General features: G+C 45.6%; 1 protein-coding gene across 1 annotated transcript in view; it reads left to right on the top strand.

The window, feature by feature from the left end:
• Positions 1–20,341, top strand: part of MDFIC (MyoD family inhibitor domain containing) — a 115,646-nt gene extending 95,305 nt beyond the window's left edge. Inside the window, exon 5 of the mRNA XM_054023800.1 lies at positions 19,375–20,341. Within this exon, the coding sequence (XP_053879775.1) occupies positions 19,375–19,439 (65 nt within the window). The 3' untranslated portion in view covers positions 19,440–20,341. The remainder of the gene's footprint in view (positions 1–19,374) is intronic.
• The last annotated feature ends 836 nt before the right edge of the window (positions 20,342–21,177 follow it).

Here is a 21,177-nt window from a genome sequence, read left to right as displayed (position 1 = left end):
CATCTCCCCCATGCGGGATAGGAAGTCCACATTCGTATGGTCCTTACCAGCTCGATGCTGGACCGTAAATGCGTAGGGCTGTAAGGCGAGGTACCACCGCATAATGCGGGCATTGTTATCTTTCATCCGCATTAGCCACCAGAGGGGGGCGTGGTCTGTGACGAGGGTGAACGGGGCCCCGAGGAGGTAGAAGCGCAGAGCATCGCAGGCCCACTTCACCGCGAGGGCCTCTTTTTCCACCACTGCGTAATTCCTCTCACGGGGGAACAGCTTCCGGCTGAGATATAATACGGGGTGGTCCTTTCCCTCCACTTCTTGGGACAAGACTGCCCCTAACCCTACGCCGGAGGCGTCGGTCTGTAGGATGAATGGGCGTTTAAAGTCCGGGCTATAGAGAACCGGCTCCTGGCAGAGGCACTTCTGCAGTGTCCGGAAGGCCGCCTCACATTCGGGGGACCATCGTACCTGCCGGGGGCTGTCCTTCGTCAGAAGCCCAGTTAAGGGTGCTGCGATGGTCGCGAACTGGGGGATGAGCCGTCTGTAATACCCAACGAGGCCCAGGAACTGCCGAACGTGCCGTTTGGTCGACGGGGTGGGACAGTCCAGGAGGGCCTGGACTTTCCCGACGAGGGGCTTGACCCGCCCGCCCCCGACGGTATAGCCGAGGTAGTTGGTCTCTTGCCAGGCAATACGGCACTTTTTGGGGTTGGCGGTCAGGCCCGCCTGTCGTAGGGACCTTAGGACCGCCGCAACCCAGGGCAGATGGTCCTCCCAGCCGCGGCTATAGATGACCACATCGTCTAGGTACGCTGCCGCATAGTCCTGATGGGGCTGCAGAAGTCGGTCCATCAGCCGCTGGAAGGTGGCTGGGGCTCCATGGAGACCGAATGGCATCCGCGTGAATTGGTACAGCCCCGTTGGAGTGGCAAAGGCGGTTTTCTCTTTTGAGGTCTCCTCGAGGGGGATCTGCCAGTAGCTTTTGCTGAGATCCAAGGTGGTGATATACTGGGCCTCCCCCAGGCGTCCCAGTAACTCGTCCACACGGGGCATCGGGTAGGCATCGAAGTGCGAGATGGCGTTTACCCTCCGAAAGTCGATGCAAAAGCGGCGGGTACCGTCCGGCTTGGGCACCAGGACCACCGGACTACGCCACTCGCTCTGGGACGGCTCAATGACGCCCAGAGCCAGCATGGCTCTTACTTCCTCCTCGACCGCATCCCGCATCCGATAGGGCAGGGGCCGGGTCGTCTCTCGAACCACTTTCCCTGGCTCGGTCTGGATGGAGTGTTTGACCAGGGACGTGTAGCCCGGTACGGCCGTGAAGGTTCGTTTGAAGGTCTGCAGCAGGCAGTTAGTCTGTTTACATTGCTCTTCCGTGAGCGATTGTCCTAATTGGGGTGCCGGGGGGTCATCCGTCGAGGGTACGTGGGGTCCCAATTCCGGCTCGGGCGGGCATGGGTCAATTAAGAGGCCCTCCCGGTCCTGCCACCGTTTCAGCAGGTTTACGTGATACCGCTGGGTTCCCTTCCGCTTGTCCGGTTGCCGCACCTCGTAGGTGACGGGACCGACCTTATGCACGACGTCGTAAGGTCCCTGCCACCGGGCTAACAATTTTGACTCACTAGACGGGAGGAGGAGTAGGACACGGTCTCCTGGTTGGAACTCCCGGACTTGGGCTCCCTGATCGTAGGTTCGTTTCTGCCGCTCCTGCGCCGTCTTCAAATTTTCGCGGGCCAGGGCTCCGGCCTGGGCAAGGTGCTCCTGTAACTGGATGACATATTTCAGGAGGCCCTGGGCTGGGGACGCTGACTGTTCCCAGGTCTCTCTCATCAGGTCTAAGAGGCCCCGTGGTCTGCGTCCATACAGCAGCTCGAAAGGGGAAAATTTCGTTGAGGTCTGCGGGACTTCTCGGATGGCTAGCAGCAAGGGTGGAAGGAATTGGTCCCAGTGGCGGAGGTCCTCTGCGGGGAATTTCCGCAACATGCTTTTCAAAGTGCGGTTAAATCGCTCCACCAACCCGTCCGTCTGCGGGTGGTACACGGACGTCCGGAGTTGTTTGATGCCTAAGAGGGCACAGACCTGTCGCAACAATTGGGACGTGAAGTTCGTTCCCTGGTCGGTCAAGATCTCTCTAGGCAGTCCTACTCGGGCGAAGATTTTCAGCAATTCCCCCGCGATAGTCCGGGTGGTAATACTTCGCAGGGGGATGGCTTCGGGGAACCGAGAGGCATAGTCCACCAAAACCAGGATGTATTGAAACCCCGCGGCACTTTTCGGGAGGGGGCCCACGAGGTCCATGGCGACCCGTTCAAAGGGCGTCTCCATCACTGGCATGGGGACCAGGGGTGCCTTGGGGATCCCGGGCGGGGCGACCCTCTGACACTCTGGGCAGGAGGCGCAATATTCTTTCACCTCCTGGGAGATTCCTGGCCAAAAGAAGCGCGCCAGGATTCGAGCGAGGGTCTTCTCTCGCCCCAGGTGCCCGGCGGCTGGCACATCGTGGGCCAACTTCATTACCGCCCACCGGTGACACAGGGGCACTAACAGTTGGGTTTGTGGTTCCTGGGTGCGGGGGTCACGGTCCAGGCGGTAGAGCCGGTCCCGGCGCAGCTCAAAATGGGGCCACAGGGTGGCCCGCTGAGGGTCCACAACACTCCCGTCTACTGCCGCGAGCTGCTCGTAGAAGCGGCTAAGGGTGGGATCCTCTCGCTGGTCCCGACAGAAATCGGTATCGAAGCGGGGCTGAGGGGCCGGCTCCGGCGGCGGTCCCGCTGCGTCCGTGTCGTCTATCTCGGTCGCCGGACCCTGCTCGGGGGTCTCGGAGGAGGACCCCAGCCGATCAGCCTCCAGGGCCGGCGTGGACCGTAGGACTTCCTCAAAGGCCGGCCAGTCCCGACCGAGGATCACAGGGTATGCAAGATGGGGAGCTACCCCAACCACCAGATGTCGGGTGATCCCCGCGATGGTTAGGGGGACCCGGGCGCTGGGGTATGGTCGGACATCCCCATGGATGCATTGTAGATGAATACATCCGAGGCGGGTATCACCCGGCGGTACCAGGTCCTTACGGACCAACGTCTGGCCACAACCCGAGTCGATCAAGGCCCGCGTAGTCAGTCCTCCGACGGCCGCCGGGACGGTCAGCTTGGGGTTCATGGCTGGCCTGGCTCGAGTGTGGCCCGCCCACACTTGCCCATAGCTGCAATCCATCTCCGGACAGTCTCGCCGGAGGTGCCCCATCTTCCCACAACTGAAGCAGGGTCCGAGTTCAGGTCGTCTGCTCTGGCGGCCTTCTCGGCTTGGGCTCCGGGGGGGGGCTTCGCCGAGCCCTTGGGGGCCCCTGGCCCGGGGCCACTGGTCCGGTCCGAGGAGCCGGGTCCGCGTGCCGGGTCTGGGTCTCGCGGCGGGGGTCGGGCCTCGGTGCGGGGTGTCGTGGTCCGCTCGGGGGTTCCCCTTTCTTTTCGCCGCGGGCTGGTTCGGGCCCGGGGCGGCGGAAGGTGGGCCCTACCGCATCTTCGGCGGCTAGGAAGTCCTCCATTAGTGACACTGCCTGGGCCAGCGTCGTCGGCCGGTGGCGAAGCACCCAGGCGCGCCCTCGGGAGGGTAGGGTGTGCACGAACTGTTCCAACACCACCTGCTCGGTTACCTCCTCCGCCGTCCGGGTGCCGGGCTGTAGCCACCGTCGGCAAGCCTCTTTTAAGGTTTGGGCCACTACCCGCGGTCGGGCCCCGGTGGGGTAAGTCTGGCCCCGAAACCTTTGTCGGAAAGTCTCGGGACTGACGTCGAGGGCGTCCAATATCGCGGCCTTCATCAGGTCGTAGTCCCGTGCTTCCTCAGCCGCCAATCCCCGATAGGCCACCTGGGCCGCCCCCGTCAGGTGGGGGGCTAAGAGGGTAGCCCACTGGTCCCTGGGCCACCCGGCGACGAGGGCTACCCGCTCGAACGTGACCAGGAATGCCTCCGGGTCGTCGTCTGGGCTCATCTTAGTCAAGCGAAGGGGGGCAGCTAACCGCGGCATCTCCGCAGCCTCCCCTGCCGGCCCCGGTGCGGGGCGAGGGAGCGTGACCAGCAACTGCTGCAGCTGACTCCCAACTGCGGCACCAGCTGTTGCTGTTGCTCGAGCTGGGCGGTGTGCTGCTCCTGCTGCAACTGGAGTTGGGCGGCATCTCGCTGCTGTTGCTGCGCGAGCTGAGCGGCCTGCTGTTGCTGTTGCTGCTGCAGCTGGGCCATCTGCTGTCGCTCCTGGCTCTCCGTGAGCAGCTGAAACAGCCGCTCCATATCCATCCTTAGAACGGGGGGGGGGGCAACGGCCACTCCCCCTCTAGCCCCTTCTCACAGGGGCAGGGGCTCGTGCCCCACTTTGGGCGCCAAATGTAGTAGGTCCTAGCCGGGGCTCGACCCTTCCGGACAGGAGGGGAGCCACACCGACTCACTACTGTGGGAACAAGCAGTCAGTTAGTCCCGAAACTCCGGCTCTTTAGTGCAGAGTCGGAGCAACCACAGTTAAAGCTCAGGCCCTTGACTGCAGGGGCTGAGCGAGCAAATAGATCAGAGCCCAGGCCCTGGATCAGGGCGGGGCAAACACAGTTAGCTCAGGGGCTGAGCGAGCAGGCAGTCAGAGCCCAGGCCCTGGATCAGGGCGGGGCAAACACAGTTAGCTCAGGCCCTTGGTTGCAGGGGCTGAGCGAGCAGACAGTTCAGAGCCCAGGCCCTGGATCAGGGCGGGGCAAACACAGTTAGCTCAGGCCCTTGTTTGCAGGGAGCTGAGCGAGTGAATAGTTCAAAGCCCAGGCCCTGGATCAGGGCGGGGCAAACACAGTTAGGCTCAGGCCCTTGTTTGCAGGGGGCTGAGCGAGTGAATAGTTCAAAGCCCAGGCCCTGGATCAGGGCGGGGCAAACACAGTTAGGCTCAGGCCCTTGTTGCAGGGGCTGAGCGAGCAAATAGTTCAAATAAGGTACGCCTAGGCTTCTGTAGCCGAGCGTTGGGTGAGGGGGAAGCCTGCCACCCGTGCGGAGGGTGGCAGGGGGGAACGCAGGCCCACCCACTCCACTGCGTTCCAGCCCGGGGCCCTAACAGCGGTTGCTGCCGCTGCTGGTCAGTGGGGTATCCAGACCGCAACACACTGACATAGGCTCACACTCAGTTACAGCCGGACCGGGGTCGGCTACCCCCGGGCTACTTCCGTGATCCCCCTCAAAGCCTACCTCGTTCGTTGCGCCGGGATCGGGCCAGTCCACCTGCATGGGCTCCTCTCTGCCCGGGCTCGGCGGCAAGTCTGGTAGCTCTGCCGGGAAGTCCGGCCAATGGTCCTCAGGCGGCTCCTCTGGATAGCAGCAGGGGCGAAGGGGTTCGGGTCCAGTCTCACCCTCAGGGTTAGTGGGGTGCGGTTCCCAGGGATTCTCCCAGTAGCGGGCGTGAACGGGCTCCGGCGGCTCCTCCTCGTAGCGGGCCCGGGGTAGCTCAGGCCAGCTAGGGTCCAGGCCTCGGTCTTCGACGGTCTCCTGGCCGGGAGCTCCCGGCCGCACGTCTGCTCCCTCCGGTGGCTGGCCGCCGACTGAGCTCTGGCGGCCGGCCTTTATACTTCCTGTCCCGCCCCTTGACTTCCGGGGGGCGGGGACAGGCGGTGGTGGTCCCACCCACTCTGGTGCCTGCACGTGGGCTCCCTCTTCCGGGCAGGAGGGGAGCCACACCGACTCACTACACACAGACATGTGTCTTTAAGGCGGCTCCCTGGGATAACAGGACAGAGGCAGATGTTTTCAATACCAATATCAAATAATTCAATATCAAATAGGATGGGAGTAGGATATGGCTCTCGACTAATAATGCAAATAAAGATTAATTTCTATTGCAAAAATGTAAAACACATAAAAAGATAATTTCAAGGGCAATGCTAAATTGAAGTTCCTGAGAAAATACTCTAAATTAGATGAACTACCTGTAAAACAAACATCATAGGTAAAAAGTGAATTTACTTAATATACAAAAGTTAATAAAATGGGAGTGAGGGGGAGAAGAGGAATGGCTAAATAGTCCACTCTCAGTGAAATAAAACGTGAAAGTTCATCCATGCTATAGGGGTTTATTGAAAGTTCACAAGACAAAATGCAGCCTGATGTATTAGAGAGAGGGTCACTGGGATTTCAGTCTCAGGAGCTGTCAGCATGGCTTCAGTCACAACCTTTACAAATATACTCAAAAATTGTAAAAGAACAGAACTAGGGACTAGCTGGTCACTAGTCCTGTGTGCCTATGCAAAAGAGCAAAGGGATATAAGACACTCCCTTGATCTCTTGTGAGCTACTCATACCTCAGGGTGCAGCACAGGATGGGAAGAAGCAGGGAATATGGTGGTGGAAGGGTAGTGGGACAGTCTTTGGGGCTAGATGGCTACCCTTGAATGATGGAGTCAAGAAGCTATTTGGAAAATTTTAAAAGCATTACATTTTTTTGTCAATTTTCTTATTGACAAAATCCACAGACTTCTCTAAATATTTCAAATTTAAGATATCTCAGTGTAGATATTCATTTAGGGCTAGATTGTTTGATTTATGATTTGATCCTCTCAAGGGGCAGCACAGAGTTTTACTGTCTCAGGAGCAGCGAGGGAAACAGATTGTGACTTGGCACAGTGTATGTTACCCATCGACTGGTGCTCCTGCTGCTGGTTCAGCACAGTGTACTTCCTCCCTGAAGCATCAGGAGCCCAATACTCAGAACCTCTGAGTCACAGTCTGTTTCCAAAGCAGCTTCTGGATTCCGTCATTCAAGAGTAACAGTCACAAATGAGCGGTGAGAGGTAGCGAAGTAGAAAGTTTGATAAGGATTGGGGAGAAAAAAATCTATTTCAAATTTCTCAGGGGTGTAAATTGAGTGAGAAAAATAATTTTGGTAAGTATAAAAAATTCTTCTTTAGTGTCTTTGTAATCGTAATTTTTTCCTCAATATTTACTTTTAAAACCAAATCTCTTTTGCATATATATAAATAAAGTACAGAAATTTTTTTTGCAAAAAAAGTTGCCTAATTAAAAAATGCATATCATAATTACATTGAGACTTAGCATTAATAAAGTATTATACTTGTAATTTTACAGCTAGAAGTAGCACTGTGGTTGTCACATATTATAGTACACACAGTCTGATTGTTGCAGAGTAGACATCTGCCAGAAACATTTCAGTTTAGCATGATGAATTTACCCTAGCCCTGTCAAGAAACACATTACAATGCCAAAGTATTGCTTTGAATATAGGTTGAAAAACAGAAATAAATTTGTTGAGGTAGGGTTTCAGATTCCCTCAGAATCATGTCATTACTGGTAGTGTGGCTAGGTGCATATGAGCTCCTATTGTTCCATGAGGGATTCCCCAATAGCAAATGTCACTCATTTAATCAGTATGGTGAAAGGAAAGATATTGTTGACTGTGGGTGATACAACTAGGCTATCAGTACCGCGTCAAGGATTCTAGCACACAAAGGGCATTCCATTACATGAAAGCATAAGGACTTTTTATAGTGCAATCCATTGTTGAGCCTTTTATAGAAATTAGCATATGAAGTGCATATCCTCTGTTTCTCCGTGGTCCTCCATGGTGAGTGTAATACATAGATGCTTGATATAGTACTAATTATGTATGAGGTGCTACCAGGCTGCACTGTTTGGGTTACTATACTAGTTGGGCCCAGTTCTAAGCTCAGATACACATGAGGCATAATATGAGTGTCTGAGCGGCACTTTGCTGTCTACACATGTAACTGTAATTCTCTAGGACCTTAACGTTTTGAAAATGGCATATGAGAAAAAGAAAGTGTGTTTTCTGCATCTGTGTTTGAAGATTCATCAAAATGGGATGTGATTTGAACAAATGTAGGATGTCTTACTCTTTGCTCAGGTGAGCTTATTTTTCTTCTTTTCAGTAGGAATCAGTGGTGTGCTAGGCATTTTCCAAATAGACAAGAAGCGTGATCTGTGCATGTATCACATTCGTATTAATGGATGCGTTAATATAACTTGTATAAAACATTAGTTATATAATTTTTTTTAAAAGTATGTGGATGTATTTAGCTGTATAGTTAGGCCAACTATCTGCCTACCCACCTGAATGGCTACACATCTTTCAGCTAAATCCTGAATGCCAGGGCATCATCCAGATATTTGATTCTCTTTAGATTTCTCATCTGTTTTTGTGTGTGTTGTGGCTAGTAATAATAATATATTTAGTTATCCAAGTATAATTAAAGGAAGGTGTTTGCTCTGTTATAGATATTCCTCTTTTGTTAAACTGGTTCTGAACATCACATGCGGAAGCCTACAACAGGGTGCCAATTGCTTATTATGCACCATAAGATAGGAGGTTTCTGCATTTGGTGGGATGCAAATTGTATTGCTAGTGTCTTTCCTCTGCTTGGTCCTCCAGCTGCTACCTCCTGCCTCCTACTTTCCTCCCCCAAGTCACATCAGCAAGAAGAATCAATTCTAAAGCCGTTTAGATCTTGCTAACCACAGCATGATGACTATCCAAGACTCTCAGCCATCTGAGGCCCGGTCATTGACTCTCAGGATGTGATGGAGTTTCTTTAGCATCTGGAGATGGTTGAAATCATTATTCCTAGGTGTTCAATGTTAGGGAGGAATCCTGGACCACTCCTGAATTATGAATTATCCTTACAGACGTCCATAGCCCCTTAAGTCATTTGCATAAAGAACATTGTTTCTTGATTGGAAGTTTTAATATTTGTACCAGGGTTCACATGAGCCCTTTTTAATACATCAGAATAAATATCCTTGTCTAGAGTATTCACAGTTGACATCTTTTTCTGCAGTGCTCTTGTGAATAGCCCAATATACAGAGTGACTGACAAGAGAGACACCCTATTCTTCCACAGCTGAATTAGGACTGATACACATGTTACACAGTGTGCTGTCTGACAAGTTGAATCAGCTACTCCAAATGCATGCTGCCCTATTCCAGAGCACTGGAAAACTCAAAGGACATCAAATTGAATTACACAGATAACAGAGTTCACCCTGTGGTTTTGTCACACAGAGGAAATCCCGTTCCACATTAGAAAATTAATGGAAGAAGAGCTAATGCACCCAGGGAAACTCAGAAGTGAGCATGTGGAAGGCCCACATATCTCTCCTACTGTGATAGCTCAGAAGCCAAAGCATTGGGGAAAGAGTCAAATCTATGCTGACGTGCAGCTCCCAAACAATGCAACAAATGTAAACCATATCATCTGTCCCAGGGACAATGTAATTCCAGTCCTAAATGTAGCCCAGTTTCCTTTTCCCAAGCTAAATCTCACAGTGGAATACCACCAGCTAGGCTTCCACTTGGGGTCCAGACATATAACAATGAAAATACATGTAGGCCTGCATCTTTACACATTATTAGATCTCGGAATATTGTCAGTCACAGAGATAATTGAAAACATAATCTAGAAGGTTTTACTACAGCTATCTGAACTTTGAATGCCAGAGTGATCCATTGGTATTTGCCACATAACACTCGCTTTCACATTTTCAAGATTTTCCCTTCAACCAAGGGGGCTAGAACTTACTTAAAAAAACAAAAAAAGGGAAAGAAAAAGCTGAGATTCTCCTGAAAACTCTTGATTTCAGCAGCTGGGTCTTTAAGAAAAGCACCAAACTTTGAAACTCTTCATTTTACTTCAGAACAAATGTTAGGACCTGATCCCATCCCCACTGAAGTCAGTGGAACAAATTCTGCACCTGGCTACACAAAACCTAGAGCATCAGCCCACCAACTTTGATTTACACTGGTGTAATTGAGCTCAGAATTTTGCTCAATGACTGCTATGCAGCAGGAACAGGACCTCGTTGGGTGTCTATGGCGCTCGTACTTTTAGAATGATTTTCAAACTCATTAAGCCTGGTCCTTGATGTCTTCTAGTTTCTGTCCATTTTCAGGTATATTTGTTTTGTGATGTTGCTATTTTCTGCTACGTTTTGTGAGCATAAGATTCATTTTTCTCAGATTAAGTTTTCAGTTCTCTTGGCTCTCACATATTAGATATTCTATCAATTCTTATATTTCCTTTATGTTGTCAATTGGCAAGATATGCAGCACTGAAATAGTTCAAGTTCAGTATTTATTGTCTATATAGATGCTGAATACTTTCAAAAGAGATGGCTCTGTCTTGTCTCTCATTCTTTGTTTTGGCAATTATTCCCTTTACTTGTCTAAGTGTATGTGGAAGTCTCATTTTCATGTTTATTTCTCAAAGGCTGGATATAACTCTTTTTTTTTTTTTTTTTTTTTGTATGTGCCTTGGCTCATAACAAATCTATTTTTATTTAAATCAAAAGCTCTCTTACAGTCAATGAGTTCCATACACAGTGGATAGATTACATGTGCATATTTAGCAGCTTTGTTCATCATATATAGAGATGGTCTATTATAGAGAATTTAGATTCAGGGACAGATTATTCTCTTGATTGGACTTGAAATCTATTATTTCTGTTGTTTGATGTCAAAATGTCATGATAAAATCTTTCCATACTACTTACAATCTGTACTTTCTCAGGTCCCTTTTGTCACCTTTTTTAGCTTTCTTGGTTTGAAAATGACAATAGTGGTATTTGAGTTTTCTGGGAATTTCTACATAGTGGTGCACACTGTGAACAGATTTTTCTAGTTCCGCTTCTGGGCTCCCTCTGATCTTTATAATGTTCTGTGCAGTGCTTTCTTCCCCAGGCACTCCTCTTACCATTTTCGTAACTTGTTGTTCTATTCCTAGTGCAGGGGGAATCTTACAGAGCTGTGCAAAAAACATTCACACCACCAGCCAACCAGGTGAAAAAAAAAAAACACATTTTTGAGCAGTACGCAAAGAGCGAGACATTCAATCAATTTTTGGTTTTGTTGTTTTGCACTTTTGAGCAACTGCCTCCAAACAAACAAACAAAGTCAAGTTTTGGAGGTCAAAAGGGTATTATTTCTCTCTGGGAATGGCTATGTTTAAAACTGGTGACATTCATGAACATTCATGATTTATTCAATGACAGGTTTTTCAGACAAACGAAAACCAAAACAAACAAAAATAAAATAAAAATACTCGTTCACTGGCAGAAAGAGTAAAATTTCACTCTTGACCAAATTTGTAAATTCCCTTGTTTTCCTTCTCTCCATTTGCCATATCCTCAGAAGTGCTGAAATTTCTCCTCCACCCCCAACCCCCATTTAGATATGTTAGGGTGTTTGTTTTTTTCTTTCAATAAATGTGTTTGCCTTTTATCTTCCTTTTGTCTCTTGACATGCTTACATATATAGGGCCTGAGTCAATGCCCATTGAAGTCAATGGGGGTTAAGTCCCAAGAGATGAGCTATCAAAGTGTTTGTTTTAAAAAGAGGCTTTTGCAAAAAAATCTCCTCACTAACCTGTTCTAACTCTCATGTACTGGGAGAGAAGGTGCTTGTCAACATGATGGACCAGGGAACTGTGCAATCCTTCTGCAAAGTTTTTAAGTATACCTGCCCTTTGATGTCATTTGTCAGTTCCTACCAGGGCCAGCTCTAGGCACCAGCTTACCAAGCAGGTGCTTGGGGCGGCAACTCCGGAGAGAGGTGGCACGTCCAGCTGTTTGGCGGTAATTCGGCGGACGGTCCCTCACTCCTGCTTGGAGCGAAGGACCTTCCGCCGAATTGCCGCCGTAGATCGCGATCACGGCTTTTTTTGTTTGTTTGTTTGTTTTTGTTTGGCTGCTTGCGGCGGCCAAATTCCTAGAGCCAGCCCTGGTTCCTACGGTAAAGATTTGCTCTTCAGAGATATTGTTAGAACCCTATGAATATTTTCACCTCTGGCAGGAGTGACATAGCTGTATCCAAGCAGGGTGAACACTATCAGAAACAGGAGATCATCCCAAACCTTCTTTGATTTTACTGACAATTTTAGCCAGGGCCTTAGGGAGCCCCTTCTTGCACATAGTTTAGATACATTAGATATAGAATTATCTGTGTATTGTACCTCTAAAGCACCAATGATCCACGCCAAACAAGAAGCAGTGAGCATGCCAACAAAGGGTTTATAAATCTCACTCTTCCTGTCGTTTCCCAGTGGATGTTTGGTTGTCTGATTATCTTATTTGTATTGTTAATCTTTTTTGCTCTCTCACCCCATTTTCCAAATGTTTTGGCTGCTGCACATGATTGTCCAGTGTCTTCTTTGCAGAGTTGCTGCCTTCCTTCTTTTTCCAGCTGCAGTAGGCTAAAGCAGTTCCTCACATGACCAATGTCTGGCAAAGAATAAATGACTTCTCACAGCCAGCTTTAAAACAAATAAAAATATAGGGCTTCCTGCAGCTGAAATCTTAATGTTACAAGAGGTTTCCTGCAGCCAGTCTTCCAATGTGTATTTAGTGCTGCAGCCTGTGTTTCTGAAAGCACTCTTGCCTTTGGGATAGTGATGCTCCATTTCCAGTTAAACTGAGTAATGACTCCTCAGCACAGACCTGCCAAAAGCCCCTACTTTTTTTTGCAGCTTCCTTCTTTCTGGAGGGCTGGTGGGGAAATCAGCAGAGCCTGGTCCTATTATTTCACAGCAGGGTTTCTCTGCAATTCATGCAGTGAGGGCAGACACTCACTCTGACTCTTCCTTTAACTGCATTGCTCTCTCTAGCTTTGTATTTAATTAGATGTTACATCACTGAGTTCTGTGATACCTTCCTTTCTGGCACTGGCTGAATTTTACAATATTGGAATAATATAGTTTGTCAAAAGTATACTAATCTCATTTTAAAAGCTGGGCATTTCATGTTCACTTCCTAGGCTGCTCTTGTGGAAAGCACGACAATCTTAAATCCTTATCTGAAAATTCTATGAGCCTGTCATTTTTTCACTCTTGACTTGCATATCAAAGAGATCTGTTTCTTTATATCATCCTGTCTACCTTCCCATTATATTTTTAAATTATGATATTGAAGACGTCTTTGATCATTTTGTAGTTTTCTTAGGTCCTTGTGTAATATGTTCACTTGCTTGTCTGGTAGCATGTTCGCTTTGCTTGTCTAGAACGCTGCATGTCAGGGAGACAATCTGCACAAGCCTAATCTTGTCTGTCTTGAGTTTTGATTAGTTGGCATATTTTGTCTGATGCACTACATAAGTTGTCTTAGCGTTTTGGCTGAGCCTTTGTTGATAATTAATATATTTTCTCAAGGGACGTTAATGAATATATTTCCTCCAGTGTTTTATTCCTTCTTTCCTTGATAGTACAAAATAAAAACCACTATAATTTTTGAAGTGCCTTAGGGTTTCCCCCTCCCCCACCTACACCTTACAAAAGTGGTTCTACTACATCAGTAATTCATTTAGGGTCTATTTATATCACGGATAATGAGAAAATTAGTTTACTGATATCAGTAATATTCACTCTTCCTTAGCACTTGTATTATATTTCAGAGTTAGCATGCAGTGACTGTTAGTTGTTCTTATAGATCTTTGAGATTCAGAAGGCTCCTTTTATATTGGCAAAGGTCCATTTCTCAAAGGCAGCCTGTTCAAACTGAAGACTAGATTCTGCCACCGTTACTCACAATGCGTAGTACCTATACTTCTTAAGTAGTCCCATTCATTTCAGTGAAACTACTCAAGGAATAAGGTACAACGAAGTAAGGGTGGCAGAAACCAATTCTAAGTGATTATTTTCAAATTATGTTCCACTTGTTTTTCTCATGTTAGATTGCTATTCTGGAGCAAAATGTAGCTTTTGGTCTGGAGGCAGGTAAAGTTCACTTTTGACTATTCAGACTGGTGTATCTTTCATTTTTTCCATGTATAAGATACATATCCCAGCCTCTAGTTGCATTTACAATGGTCATAATAGAAAACACAGCATAACGTATATTGCAAACTCCTTGGGGAAAGGGCTGCCTTTTTCTTCTGAGTTTGTACAGCACCTAGCGCAATGGGCTCCTGGTCGATCATCAGGATCCCTAGGTGCTATTGCAATACAAATAATACAGTAATATGAATAACAAGGTGTCAGGTAAACAAACCTTTATAAATTAGCAAACGCAACAAAACTGCTTCTCCAAACAAATGAAAGAGTATGAATAAAACCAGAGGCCAGTTGGTCACCACACACACTCTGTTGGACAAAGAGGGTGGGGGAAATAAATTTGAAAGTTAAGGGTTGTCTTCTGCTAGCCCCTGAGAGATACCAGCTGGAGGACTGTCAGGACAAGACAGTCTTTCTTTGTACTGTACACCATCATCCAGGGCACTCTGAAGTAATCCAGCCTGGAGGGTGATAAAAGCATGGCTAACTGTGAGGAGACCCACATCTGGTATCTTTTAAAAAGAGATTACAATCTCCTGACCAGCTGCAGGTTAAAGAAAATGTGGCCCACAATACTATCAGGCAATCCATGTAATGCCTCAGTATTTCATCCTCAGTTTATTTGGAGTAGCCTAATGTAGTGTGGGACAACCCAAAGCGTTTTCCTCATTCTGCCACTTAGGAAGAAGGCCACTGTGCTGAAACATCACTTGGATCAGCTATCATGCCAATATTCAATGAAGCCGCTGTACATGTAGGAAAAAAGGTTTGTGGATTCCACCAGCTTCCTGTGGATGGAGCTGGGTTTTCAATATGTACTTCCCTCTCTGCCTCCCCACCATTTAATTATAAGCTAATAAAAGTTACATTGAAACTCCTTCATTCAGAAGACTGAGAAGTACCAACATCTTGTTTTGTTGCACAGTGTTCTGGAGTATATATAATAACAATGTGCATCACAGTAGGAGGAAACTGCTGAAAAATAATTACAATGAGATATTTCACTGACGGCTTATGCAGAGCCTGCTGGGAATTCCTCATATGCTGTTATTTTTATAAGAATATTTACTGTAATAAACACTGTAGATCTCTATTTTTAGTTTAATATGAAGGTTTAAATAAAAAATTATGAATTATATTACTCAATTGTATCTCTTGAATTATCTTAACCATATGGGGCTGCTTTTAAAATTAAGCAATTTATTATTTTCTAAAGAGCAGCTTGGGGACCATTTAATACATATAACTGAAAGTGATGTAATTACAAACAGAGGGGCAGAAGTCATGTTATGCAGTCACAGTTTAGAAATTGAACCTTGAATATCTTAATATATGTCTCCATAAATGATTAGTATTGGTTTGGTTCTGTACTTGTCTCAATGCAATGCTTTTGTGATTACGTGTGTGTTCCACCTGTTAGTAAGCCTGTAATCCACTGTTAACTCTGCCAGCAGCTATTTATATTCTTTCCTGCATTTGATTGGGGTTTTTTTGCAACTTGTTTGCAATACAGAATGCTTATTTCCACAATCAAATCAGAATGGGCCAAATCTCCAGAGATAGTGAGTGCTTTTGGAAAGGATCTTGAGAAAGGTATTCATTCTGGGAAAAAAATCTGTTACCAGTATACTATTACTTTTAATTTTTTAAATTGTGTATGTACATGTATTTAAAACTTTGAAGCTGTACTGGCAACCCCACGGGTGAATTTAGTACTGAAACTTTGGCCTGGTCTACACTTGGGAGGGGGGGGGAGGTCGATCTAAGTTACGTAACTTCAGCTACGTGAATAACATAGCTGAAGTCGACGTACTTAGATCTGCTTACCGCGGTGTCTTCACTACGGTGAGTCGACTGCTGCCGCTCCCCCGTCGACTCTGCCTGCACCTCTCATCGAGCTGGAGTACAGGAATCGACAGGAGAGCGCTCGGAGATTGATTTATCACGTCTAGACTAGACGCGATAAATCGATCCCCGCTGGATCGATCGCTGCCCGCCAATCTGGCCGGTAGTGAAGACACACCCTAGGTATGTGTATTTCTGTTCCGTTGAAAGGTTTTGCACTTATTTCAATAAGAGATTAACTTAACTTTTTTGCTCCTACCTACTAATCTAAGTAGCTCAAACAGATTTTGACTATAGATCATGGCTTGTGAATTTTCAAGGTTCTAGCTCAGCTTTTTTTTTTTTTTCTGTTACAAGCATATTTTGCAGTTAGTAACTTGTACTGAGGTATAATTGAGATTTAGTGGACTAAGAAGTAAATATGAACCAAGGTAAAATTTAGATACATGGGCTCAATGTCCTGAGTGGAACCATGTCTGATTAGCATGCCTTAATGTTCTTACATGTTCTGAGATGACTATGTATTTTCTGTACTTTTCCCTCATGGTTAAGAAGAAAGTAGACCAAAAAAAAAAAAAAAAGAGAGAGAGAGAGAAGGAGTAAATCTAATTTCATTTAATTGGCCCTGATATGCCAAACTTGTGGCTAGGTCACGTAACTTCTCACTTTCATTATGCCATTTGTTTTCAGGGACTGGTCACAAGTGTCCCCAGATTACACATAATGTAGACTATGGTTCTGACATAGGGATGGATAAGACACAATAATTACTGTCCTTCACTGTTTCTTCAAATGCTCTACGTAGGAGGTATTGCTATCAAGTTTGCAGAAATATGTATACAATCTAGTTTGGAGAGTTTTCCAACACTGGTGTGAAAACAAGGACTATTGGCTATTTTGTCTCCTTGCTGGATGGTTAAGAGGAGGAGAACTTAGTGCTCCTTTCTTAAAGGCCTTAAGCAACATGTTATATAAGAGTTCCATGTTATTAGATGCAACCATATATTGTTATTCCCCTGGTGTCTGAAAGGGTTAAAATGATAGCGAAGGATGCCTTTTTACGGTAGACGACCATGGTTTTAAAAGCAAGGGTCATAGCTGTAGAGCTCAAGGATTTACTCACATTTCTTAGCAGAGATAATTCTGTACCAGTCTCATAAATGTTGCTCTTGCATTATTCAGGGTAGCTCTGAATAGGGTGCTTTGAACTGATTTCCCCCCCACACTTTATTAAAAAATACTGAATTCCTGTTTTCCTTATTTTTTGAATGTTGTACATTTTATAGTGCTTTTTTATTAATGCCTTTGTTTTAAAAATGGGGCATAGAGACTCCTGATCTCAGCAAATATCTTAGCGAGTATACTTTTGCTTTGGGGCAAGCACAACTTAATATTCATAAATCTTGGAATGCAGAGGCAGAACGTGAAGAGAATCAATGTGGATTCTCAAGCATTAGGTATTGGGGCTAAATATCTGATGTGAACAACTTATCAGAGGATTGGCAACATTATTAAAGTATCATGTAAGAACCAAGATATCTCTAAGTTTCAAAAATCCATGGAAAGAAGAACTCCAGTACTAGTTGACATTTCAATAAAATATGGCTAAGAAGAAAATACCATGTATAAAGAGATCTCAATAGACTAGCGTTGAATGAAACAATAAAGTCGAAGCCAAAGCAATACAATAAAAATAGATCCTTTTGGATGAAGCTTGAAATATGAAAATCAATTAAAGCCAATTTTTAAAATGAAATGCTATTAGATGATTTTATAAGAGGCACAACAAATTGCATCTCTTTGTATGGGTGGGTGCGTGGGTGTGTGTCTTTTTAGAAATTAATATTTAATTTATTTTTGATTGCTAGAAGTCTCAATAGGTGCCCACCTCAATAGGTGCTCTGGGTGCTTTTTAGACAAAGTAGCAGTAACGATATCAATCATGCAATCTAATACCATGAATCGCTTCTTCCACTTCGAAGAACAGATAAACATCCATGAGCAAATATAGTATAAATAAAACAAACCAGCCCATAGAAAACATAACAGATCCCTCCAGCCCAAGCCCAATCCCTTCCCAAAAAACCTGGGGAAAACGATGGGCTTTGCAACATAACCAGAAGGTTAACACATCCAGGCTGTGGCAGACAAAGGAGCAAGTTCCAAAGTGGAGGGTCTCTTATGGAAAATGCCCACCAGCAGCTACCTCTTTTTTGTATTGGGGGACCTCCGTATCAAGCATTTTGACTGAACTGAACTGTGACAGCATCAAATGGGGAGCAAAGCAATCTCCCAGGCAGCCAGACCCAAACTAAGAATTTATAGGCTAAGGCCTAAGGAATCTTCAGTTCCACCTGGAAATCTTACAGTGTAGATTCCTAGTGAGGCAGCATTAGGGGACAGCTTTAGTTTGGGCTGTTTGAGGTAGGGGGGGAGCCTGAGGATTGTGGCTGACCTGGCAGTCAGCATTAGCAGAGAAACAAGACTATGCCGAACTTCTACAGGTTAACCAGATTTACTCTAGAACATATTCCCAAAGGAGATCCTGAGCCTGCTCTACTTTACCATAAGGACTGTCCTGGTGTGACTTCATGGTGAAGCCTGAGTCCAAGCCCTGTTCCAAGGTTGCAAATAAACTGATGGGCTGGAGTCATTCTGGCCACTTGGCACCACTCAGGATTCTGGCTGGAAATAGCCAATGAGAATTCCTAGTGAAATCCCATTGCAATCAATTAGTTTGCATATATAACTACTGTTCAATGTGTGTTACGTGTTCCCTTCTGTGCCTGATCCACGAAAGATATGGGTTTGCTACAAACAGTACAAGCAGGGGATAATGCCACAATCCTCCAAACATATATCCGTGATTGCAGTCTTAGCCCATTAGCTTAAGTTCATGCTATGGAACTTCTGGGTTCAATCTTCCCTGACTACCAAGATGATGGTTGTTATACGCAAGCATAGGTGATTGGAATTTTAAAGAATTCCGTTGAAGATGAACAAGGAGGAATAGAATCTATCTTTCTCTCGTAGCTGTGTTCATTCTGCAGGTCCTCTGCATAAAAAGCAGTAAAAGCTTTTTGTCACTAAAGTCAGCAGGTACAACTCAGAAAAGGAACAGCTCCATGGAATAAAACTGCTATTTTTACAGAGTCATGGCCACTTTTCATAGTAGAAACAAAGTTTAAGAAGCACAAGACTTGCCTGTTTTTTCAGGCCTTTTAATTGTGGCAATGTTTTATCGGTGTTATCTGGGGCAAGGTGTTGAAGGTGTCTGGTCTTTTGGCCTGCGCTATCTGTTTTTTGATATCTGATTTTAGTTGCTTGTATTTGTGCATAGATTTGGTTTCGATATGTGCTTTATAAAGGAACATTTAAATAAATATACATCAAATAATTGATTTTTCATGCCACCTGCTTCACAGATGTTGTATTATTAAGGTGATAAACTGTAATTACTCTGTGAAGGCAATATCTGGACGTAAGTAGGTGAAACATGACTCGTAAACGTGTGCACAGAGCCATTTTACAGTCCTAGTAAAGATCATATTATATTTGATTCAAAATAAGGTGGGCAAAATCTACCTCACCTTCATCTTTTAAATCAGTGGCACTTAGCTATAGAATGGTGTCGCAGAGACGCAAAAAAAATGAATCTGTGGATCTCTTATCTGCCTCTCTTAACTGTGATACTCAGTTTTTATTTTAAATTCTTATTTTTCTTTAGGGCACTACCACATCATTGTGAAAGTTTGGAAGAAAGCCCCATACTATGTAAGAGACCGTGGTTGACTATTGCGGCTTCAAATTATTTATGAGTAGACATTTTGGATGAGATTTTGTGAGGTATGTCTAGAAGCACAAAACTGTCAACCCAGCATGAGGGGAAGCTCAGCTAATCTCCTGATTCTAATCTAAGCCACCGTCAGAGCTGATGTGACCCTCAAAATAACTTTGACTGCCAGCAACCGGTCGCCAGCTGCCTATGGAATCCCTGCTGTGCTGAAGCTTTCCCCTTTCCTGATGCATCCCTCCCATCCGCAGACCAGCCTCTTGTGCCAGAATTTGTGGTACAGGCACAGAGAGCCATGAAAGTTGCCTTGGATAAAGCCCGTACCGGAGGAAGTTCTCCCCTGGACAAATCCAGGGTGCTACTGGCTCTTTTATGCTCTCACAGCAGCATAAAAAGGCCATAGTGGTGGGGATAATCTTACCCTTTGCGCATATATTCTGTGTGCCAGGGACCACTGTTGTTTTTTTTTCAAAGAAATCAAAATATCATTGTGGGCAAAATTCTGCCCTCAGTTACTTGTGCAAAGCCTCCAATAGTGTCAGCAAGGAGTTGTTTGCATGTTTCAAAAGGAACAATTTGCTCCTTTGTGAGACAGACAGATTTGCTGAATTTACAATATTATACACCTCTACCCCGATACAACGCGACCCGATATAACACAAATTCGGACATAACGCGGTAAAGCAGTGCTCCGGGGGGGGCGGGGCTGCGCACTCCGGCAGATCAAAGCAAGTTCGATATAACACGGTTTCACCTATAACGTGGTAAGATATTTTTGGCTCCCGAGGACAGCGTTATATCGGGGTTATATCAGCATAGAGGTGTATATTATTTTAAAATAAATATAGGAGACTAGAACCTATAAAAATTATGATTTCAGATCTTTTAAAATGATAGTTGTGTGTTGAGGAACAAAGAACTACTGTAGGAGGGAAACAACTTATCAAAAGCTTTGTATGCATAACATATACTAATGAATTAATAAATATCATATATTTGTGAGATAAGATTGGTAAATTTCTAACTGATTACTCTGCTTTCTGTGTTGCATTACGTCTCACCCCTCATGTTTTAAGCTTCTTCTATATTAAAAATAAAAAGTGCAGCAATTTGTCCTTTTGAGGATCCAACATTATGTTGTCGTGATGATCAAAGTTGTAAAACATGTAAATAGGATTGCTCACCAAAAAGTTACATCAACTTAGTAGTTCTTAAAGACATCATGTCATTTGCCCAGCATTATTTGTCTTTGACATCATATTGGTAATTATTCATTAAATTTATCTCAGTATTTTGTCTTAGGGTAGTGTTCAGTAGTCCCCCTAAGTGACTTAGGAGCCTATATCTCATTTTCAAAGCTGACTTTAGTCTATTGTTTTAAACCCCCAGTTATTGTTCAGACCCCATGGTCTTAAGCTCCTAAGTGCCTAGGTCACCTTTGAAAATGAGACTTAAGTGACATAGGCCCAGTCTACACTATAAACTTACATCTGTATATCTACATTGTTTAAGAGTGTCAAAAATCCACACCCTTGGCAATGCAGTTGTACTGACCTAACCCCCAGGACTATGTTGATGGGAGGGCTTCTCACATAGCTACTGCCTCTTGTGGAGGTGGATTAACTATGCCGATGCTTTACAGAAGCGCCAAAATGGCGCAGCTGCACTAGTGCAGCATTTTAAGTGTAGACCTGCCCTTAGCAGCCTGAGCTTTTGAAACTGTTACTCTATATCTAC

The sequence above is a fragment of the Malaclemys terrapin genome, chromosome 1 (assembly GCF_027887155.1).
Source record: "Malaclemys terrapin pileata isolate rMalTer1 chromosome 1, rMalTer1.hap1, whole genome shotgun sequence".
Taxonomy (NCBI): Eukaryota; Metazoa; Chordata; order Testudines; family Emydidae; genus Malaclemys; species Malaclemys terrapin.
The sequence above is the reverse complement of the archived record's forward strand: the minus strand, read 5'-3'. Positions and strand labels throughout refer to the sequence as shown.